At 39.0% G+C, this 8,834-nt stretch overlaps 1 protein-coding gene across 1 annotated transcript in view; it reads left to right on the top strand.

Annotated features, from left to right (window-relative positions):
* Positions 1-8,514, top strand: part of gfod1 (glucose-fructose oxidoreductase domain containing 1) — a 40,417-nt gene extending 31,903 nt beyond the window's left edge. The window contains exon 2 of the mRNA XM_039684540.2: positions 3,324-8,514. Coding sequence (XP_039540474.2) covers positions 3,324-4,246 — 923 coding nt within the window. The 3' untranslated portion in view covers positions 4,247-8,514. The remainder of the gene's footprint in view (positions 1-3,323) is intronic.
* The last annotated feature ends 320 nt before the right edge of the window (positions 8,515-8,834 follow it).

The following is an 8,834-nucleotide window of genomic DNA, read 5'->3' as shown; positions in this document are numbered from 1 at the left end:
ACACAAAGTCCCCACTTGGTTGGATAGATATCGTTCACAAAGTTCCCTCTTGGCCAGTGTGGACCGATACTGCTGTGTTAGTAATATAGAAATGTATAGGTTAGTAATATAGACGTGGCACGTATAACAATGGCAAGTAAATTGTTAAATACAAGAGTTAGAGAGAGTTAAATAAGAAAAACAATATTATGAAAATAATATTATGAATGATAAGAGTCATCTTCTCATAATATTATGTGACCATCTGTATTTTTACCCGTTGTAGATTTAAATGATTTTTCCTCAAGCAATTTTTTTTTTTTTTTGGTCATTCTTTTTTTTTTTTAAATTTACATTGTATATGTATCTATACACATTGATATTGTGATCTCTGATGCTTGTTTGAGCATTATAATGACCCCCCCCACACACACACATATATATATATATATATATATATATATATATATGTACGTGTATAAGTGTATATATGTATAAGTTGCAAAATGAAGACAGATTTCACTGCCAGTTCACTTCAGTGTTCACACACACACATAGATCCAGTGCAGGCTATATGAGTCCCCTGTTGGTAAGGTAAAAATCGGCCAGAGTTTCAGGTCCCCACTTGGCATGTTTTTTAAAAAATAAAAAAATGCATATTTAAAGTTATATTATGAAAAAAGACCTCAAAAGAGAATTTTGTATGTCATTTTTTTTTCTTCAAAATGACCAGAAACACTAGTCCCCTCTTGGCCAGTATAGAGCGATAGTCCCCTGTTAGTAATATAGACGTGTATGTGTGTGTGTGTGTGTGTGTGTGTGTGTGTGCTGGCCTAGTCTCTCACATGATTTGTAATTCAATCTCTGAATGGCCTCTCTCTCTCTCCGTCAGTCTCTGTCCTGCTGTCGTGATTTGATGCTCTTACAGTCAGTGTGTGTGTGTGTGTGTGTGTGTGTGTGTGTGTGTGTGTTCTCAGGCTCATCTATCTATCTATCTATCTATCTATCTATCTATCTATCTATCTATCTATCTATCTATCTATCTGTCTATATATATATCTATCTATCATCTATCTATCTATCATTTTATCATTCACTCTATCTATTGTTCTATGAATTTTATGTAAAAATATTATGCAAAAGAAGTTCATTTCTTTCTCAGTTTTCTGTGGGTCTTTGTCTCATATTAGGATTAAATGGTGTTATTTAGCCTTGGGTGTGTATAATATTCATGATATATTTTATGATGATTTTGATGTTGATATAATATATTAAGCAACATTGTGGGTGTTCAGAGGGTGTTTTGATATCGTCTCTGATTTATAATGTGTGTGTGTGTGTGTGTGAGCTCATGGACAGAGACTGTGTTTGAATATTGTGTGACGGAGCGTCGAGTCGCTCGCTGTGATTAATGTGAGTGTGAGGTCAGTCAGATCTCTGCTGTAAAGATGCAGACACACACACACACACACACATTATCCTCCATTCATCTCTTCAGACGGAGTGGAAACGTGAGATCAGGCTGTTTAGTTGTAGGAATCTATTTCCAGCACACACACACATTACAGGACCTGTTTTACTCGCTTGATTCTCTGGGTTAGGATGTTTGCTGGACCCTGAGGTAATGGGTCAGGTGTGTGCGAGTGTGTGCGTGTGTGTGTTTGTGTGTGTGTGTTGTGCAGGTACTATGGATTAATGCTGGTTTGATCCCTAGAGAGGAAGGAATTGCAAAGCCTCCTTGCACTAATGAACACACTCTCTCTCTCTCTTACACACACACACACACACACACACACACCAGAACTCAGTCAGGTTGGAGGGGACTGATGACATCATCTGAAGTTATTTTTTAATGGAAGGTCATGAAGACGCTTTTATTCTGTGGAATAACACACACAGAGTCATTCACAATGTGTGTTTGAGAGAGTGAAAATACAGTTTGAGCTCTGAACCAACATAGATGTATTTCTCTTCTCACACACACTGTCTGTATTTCTATAAATGGGTCATCTGGATTAATATCTGACTGTAATGTGAGATTAGCCTGCTAGCGTAATGCTTAGTTCGGTTCGTCTGCGTTTCACATTCACTGCTACTCTTCTGTTTCTTCTGTTTACGGCTCAATTACTTGTCAATTTTAGTTCCTCGCCTCTGTTCAAAAGATGTGAGAATTAAATGATGTAAGAAATGAATACTTTTATGAAGCAAGGATGCGTTAAATTGATCAAAAGTGGCATTTATATTTCAAATAAATGCTGTTCTTTTGAACTTTCTATTCATCAAAGAATCCTTTAGCTGAAAATTCAGCTTTATCACAGGAATAAATGACACTTTATTATATATTAAAACAGATATTTTAAATTGAGAAAAAAAATCACATTATTACTGCTATTTTTCATCAAATAATGCAGCCTTGGTGAGCAGGCGACACTTTGTTTTTATTCATTATAAACTGCAAGTGTTGTTTTTTATTGATATGATCAACTTACAGTACGGATCAAATACACAAACCTCTGTAAGACACTTCATTGTTTTGAAACCCAGCCTGGCGTCACATTGAAATTAATATTTAGTAAAGGTTTCCCTCTGCTGGTATTTAGAGGGACTGAAATCAAAGGAAGCCTGTAATTAGAGCGCTTTAAAGGAGTAGTTCACTTTTTAAAAAAAACTTTTGCTGATAATTTACTCACCCCCATGTCATCCAAGATATCCACGTCTTTCTTTCTTCAGTCGAAAAGAAATGAAGGTTTTTGATGAAAACATTCCACGATTTTCCTCCATATAATGGACTTCAATGGGGTCCAAACGGTTCAAGGTCCAAATGAGATTTTCAGATGCAGCTTCAAATGGCTTTAAACGACACCAGACGATGAATAAGGGTCTTATCTAGGAACCTTTGAGTCATGACTCGAAAAAAAGATTTGTTCATTTTGATAAACGAGTTCGAACAGGAGAGTCACGAACAGAGCAAGGCAACAATTTGAGCGTATAAAACTTAAATTTTGTTATTTAATTTTTAAATGATCGCTCGTTTCGCTAGATAAGACCCTTATTCATCGTCTGGAATCGTTTAAAGCCCTTTGAAGCTGCACTGAAACTCTCATTCCACCTTGAACCATTTGGACCCCATTGAAGTCCATTATATGGAGAAAATCCAAAAACCTTAATTTCTTTTCGACTGAAGAAAGAAAGACGTGGACATCTTGGATGACATGGGGGTGAGTAAAGTTTTTTTAAAAGTGAACTACTCCTTTAATGTCTCTCTGTCTGTTTGTGTGATGTATTCTCTGTGAGTTTGTGACATCATCCACACGTCTAACGCTCCCTCTCGTTTCCTCTTCCAGGTATCGGTAAAAATGTGATCTGTGATCGGACGGCGACTCCGCTGGACGCCTTCCGCATGATGTCGGCGGCCCAGTATTACCCGAAGCTGCTGAGCATCATGGGAAACGTGCTGCGGTTCCTCCCGGCGTTCGTGCGCATGAAGGAGCTCCTGGAGGAGGGGTACGCGGGGGAACTCCTGGTGTGTGAGGCGCAGGTCCACTCCGGAAGCCTTCTCGGGAAGAAGTACAACTGGAGCTGCGACGACCTGATGGGGGGAGGGGGACTGCATTCGGTGGGCAGTTACATCATCGACTTGCTCACGTTTCTGACCGGCCAGCGCGCGGCGAAGGTGCACGGCTTCCTCAAAACCTTCGTCAAGCAGACCGACCACATCCGAGGGATCCGGCAGATCACCAGCGACGACTTCTGCACCTTCCAGATGGTCCTGGAGGGAGGCGCGTGCTGCACGGTGACGCTCAACTTCAACGTCCCCGGAGAGTTCCGGCAGGAGGTGGTGGTCGTGGGAACGGCCGGGAGGTTGAGGGTTTGCGGGACGGATCTGTACGGGCAGAAGAACGACGGCCAATGTGGACAGGAGCTTCTCCTCAAGGACCAAACGCAGATCGAAAACGCTTCCCTGCCCGACAAGGCTTTCCGGGACATCCCGTCTCCGTATCTTACCGGCACCATCTGCATGGTCCAGGCCGTCCGCCAGGCGTTTCAGGAGCAGGACGACCGGCGCACGTGGGACGGTCGGCCGCTCACGATGGCCGCGACCTTCGAGGACTGTTTGTACGCGCTGTGCGTCGTGGACACCATCAAGAAGTCAAATCGGTGCGGGGAGTGGCAGAACATCGAGGTGATGACGGAAGAGCCCGAGGTCAGTCCTGCGTATCTGATCAGCGAAGCCATGAGACGCAGCCGGATGTCACTGTACTGCTAATGCTAATGTGGATCATGCATGCTAGCAACTGGAAATGGATTATAGTCCCGAACATCTTCCGGAGTTAAAGGAGTAGTTCACTTTTAAAAAAAACTTTTGCTGATAATTTACTCACCCCCATGTCATACAAGATGTCCATGTCTTTCTTTCTTCAGTCGCAAAGAAATTAAGGTTTTTGATGAAAACATTCCAGGATTTTCTCCATATAATGGACTTCAATGGGGTCCAAACTGTTCAAGGTCCAAATGAGAGTTTCAGTGCAAACTGCAAATTGTTCAAAGGGCTTTAAACGACACCGGACGATGAATAAGGGTCTTATCTAGCGAAACGATCGCTCATTTAAAAAAAAATTACAAAGTTTAGGTTTTATAAGCTCAAATGCTCGCCTTGCTCTGTTCTGTGATGCGCAATCTTGAGTCTCCTAACTCGTTCATTAAAATGAACAAATCCTGAGTCAACTCATTGAATGAACCAAATGACATGAAAAAAGATTCGTTCATTTTGATGAACGAGTTCGAACAGGAGTGTGATAGTAACTAAGTTTGCACTGAAACTCTCATTTGGACCTTGAACCGTTTGGACCCCATTGAAGTCCATTATATGGAGAAAATCCTGGAATGTTTTCATCAAAATCCTTAATTTCTTTTCGACTGACGAAAGAAAGATGTGGACATCTTGGATGACATGGGGGTGAGTAAATTATCAGCAAAAGTTTTTTTTTTAAAGTGAACCACGCTGTTCACAGCAAGGCCAAATTCAGACTGTTCAGACCAATGCAATGTTGGGTTGCACTTTATTTTAAGGTGTCGTTGAGTGATATTATGTACTTACTATACGGTTAGGGTAGGTTTAGAGTTGGTTGAGGGTTAGTTGCATGTAATTATGCATAGTTATTATAGTAAGTACATGTAAAATACTGTATTTAACAAGGGCACTGTAAAATAAAGTGTTAACCAATGTTTTTTTTTTTTATACCCGATGTTTGTTTGCACATTTTTTTCTAATCGCATGTGTTTTTAGAAATGCATATCGAATTAATTAAAGATTTGAGATCATATCTAGACAGCAACATAGTGCCGGTCCAGATCCGGCCCACATCTGGTACCCAACCCGCACTGTGCCGACTCTATATTTCTGTCTGGGTACGCATGATCTTCAAGTCTAAGAATGACGAGTTAAAGCCCGGGCGGGAGATGAAGATTTTCTGCAAAGACTTGATGCAAAATTACGAGATGTAAACTAAGAAATCTGAAAAACGTTTATCATATTTTCATTTGACCTGCAAAGTAAAACAGTATTTCTTCTTTTCTAAAAAGTATTTTAGCTGAAGTATATCAATTATTCCTGCTTTTCAAGTGCCACCTGCTGTCATCGAGTGAACCTGTTTTTATGCATTGGTCTGAACAGACAAATTGTTGTGAAAAAGATCCTGGGAATTCTGGAAAACTTCACCTTGAGTCTGTGAACTGGAGGAAACATGCGTTTCTGCCTCGAGTTGATCTACAAACATCGGCTTCTGGGACTTTGAGTGTCCAAGCGCTGGTCAAGTATGCAATAAAACCTGCTGTCGGGAGAGAAACACACACACACACACACACGGCTAGGCTTTGCTGACGTGTCTCTGTTCCTGCGACGGAGGGCAAAAAACAAACATGCACTTTTGCTTTACAGTCTGACTTCAGTTTGAAGGCACTGATTTTTTTAACATTGTTTACTGGTGTAAGTGCAACCCAGTCCAGCTCATCTGGCGTCTGTCAGTGTTTGCATGCTAGCGTGAGTGTGTGTTCAACATGCACATGGACTCAATGACTGCAAATGCATGAAATCTCCACTGACCGACCGTAAACCACAGGGTTCGCTGTGTGTTACCAGCTAGATCTGGACAAAACACAAGGAATGTCAGATGTTTCAGACGTGTATATTTATAATCTCAATGTGTTTGTGGTATCTTGATCATTATTGCTGTAAGTCTGAAAGGTTTTGAATTGTAAAGCAGTTTTGGTCAGATCTGAACATCAGCGGTTCTCAGCTGGTTTTGCTTTAGGATCCAGATTTGACATTTTATGACCCCCAAAATAAACTTAAATCAATCAAACACTGAAATAATGTTAAAAACTATCAGGCAGAAGTTTGAAAAATGACGAAATGATGCTCTTCTTCTTACCAAGGCTGCATTTATTTGATCAAAAATACAGTAAAATCAAAAAATATTACAATTTAGAATAACCATATTCTACTTTAATTAGTAAAATGTAATTTATTTCTGTGATCAAAGCTGAGTTTCCAGCAAGTCTTCAGTCACATGATCTTTCAGAAATCACTCTAAACTTTTGACCAGTAAGGCTTAGAATATTAATATGTAATAAATTAATATTATCATGAACTGTTTAGACTCAAATATATGCAGTTATAAGGTGTAAGACTGAATAGGAAATACACAAACCTGTATCTATCATCTGACTGCTTATTTTCTGTGTAATTTGACACCAAATCACTTTTATGAGGGCTAGTTAATGCATAGTCAATTTTAAGCCTAAAATATATAAACCAAAATATGTTTCAGACATGCTAAAGGTGCTCGAAATCTTTCAGTCTAGACTAGAGACATGATGTCTGTACTGGTCATTGTCAATAATGCATCTCTAGTTTAGTCACTACTGAACCTTTGCAGTGTGTGTGTGTGTGTGTGTGGCTGGAGATGCTGATGAAGCTGTTATGAAGAGTAGGAAATGATGATGAACCTCAAGAAGTTGTAATGTTAGTTTTTGTGATGCTTTGATGCATGCGCTGAAGACGTGCGTGGACTGTGTCCGTCACTGTGCATCTGCTGTATTCCTGCTGCCCGTCACTGGAAACACTCTGTAGTTTATGGACGCTATTTATTTTTTATTCCTGAATATTTCATATCGAATCTGGAAGTGTGTTTATTGTGAGACAGTAAATAGAGGCCCGACCCAAACAAACCTACTGGAATGGAAGTGTTTCTTCAAGGACATATTTAATATCAATCTCTCCCAGGCCTGTTTCATACAAGCAGCATGTCAATAAAGCTAGCAAATTGACTACTTAATTATCAATAAGAGCCATAAATTAACAAAATTAGCATGTTGAGCGAGTCATTGAGAATTATTACAAACTTGATCAGTATTCAGTTTAATTTACGAGAAGTCAGATTACATTACATAATTGCTGAACTCTTCTAAATAAATGCATAAAAAATGCATATTTTGGCTAAATTAATGTTGTGATGATGCAAGCACATGGATCCATTTTGGCTTTATGAATGTCACCATGGATGTGAATAATTGAGTCCATTAATAATTGAGTCTGAGGAGGTTAAAAAAAGCTCTTAAGTGATGTCATCTCATAATAATGATATAATTATGACGTGAAATGAACATAGCATACGCTGTATGGAAGCCCATTTCTGCCACATAAGAAAAAAAAAACATGCTTTGGCAAATTATGACAGTCACAAAAAGTCCAAATTAAGAAAATAAATGATGCAATACAGTCATAATCATGACTTTTTGTTAATTTTTACTTCATAAAATGCTTACGTTATTATTATGATTTACCAAAGCATGATTATTATTATGGCAGAAATGGGCTTTAGACCTCAGAGATGATTTTTAATGATGTGAGATATTAAGGCTGCAATAAAAATGGGGCTTGATTTTACTAATTTTGATAGAGGAGCTTTCTCCATCATCTGAGACTCGATGGAATGATCAGGGATCAGTGTTAAGCTCTGTTGACTGCTTTATTTTGCCTAACATCATGAAATATTCATAAATATGAGGATCAGAAAATAATGACAGGATATTAATTTTGGCCTGAACTCTTCCTTTAAGTGTAAAGACTTGCATTGAACCCAGACGATTCCTTATTCTATTATTATTAATAATCAGACTGATTCCCTGAGACTCATAACTCAGTGTTTCTTCAGCCATGTTGAGAATGAAAGCGCTGTTTAATGTCAGTCTGCAGATGTGAGAGGGACGTTTGGTCATCAGAACGGTTTATCCCAGATAATATAACATGGACGAACTGGAGTCAAACGTGATTACTGTATGCTTGAGCTCTCTTGTTTCTGAACAAAACTTCAATGATACTTCAACTGCAAACTTGAACTTGTGAAAAACCATGTTACAACTGGAAACGTTTCAATGTAAGATGTGGCTCGTTGTGTGTATGTGAATATCTACTGTATCCTCGTCCACGGTGTGTGTGACGGAGACCATTAAAGAACGGATTCAGCAGTTAAACGTCTGGCTGTTGTTTTCTCTCTTCACAAGCATTCAGTGCTCATTGACGATAAGTTGTGAATGTGAATGTTTCATCCTCTGCTAATCTTGTGTTTGTTCTTCGACATGAAGTCTCCCGGACGTTTACAATCTCCAAAGCTGTTGCAATATAATGTGGCTTTATGCATGAAATCTGCATATTCTGACATGTAAATTACTTTCATGGCTCACATTCCCTAAAGTTTTCTATACCTATGAAAATAATAGTTTGGGGAGTACTGAAAGAATTTAATAAAATTGTATTTAATGTATTTAAATGAAGTATTACCATCACCAATACC

This window comes from Pimephales promelas, chromosome 22, assembly GCF_988280905.1.
Source record: "Pimephales promelas chromosome 22, fPimPro1.hap1.1, whole genome shotgun sequence".
In the NCBI taxonomy this organism is placed as follows: domain Eukaryota; kingdom Metazoa; phylum Chordata; class Actinopteri; order Cypriniformes; family Leuciscidae; genus Pimephales; species Pimephales promelas.
The sequence above is the reverse complement of the archived record's forward strand: the minus strand, read 5'-3'. Positions and strand labels throughout refer to the sequence as shown.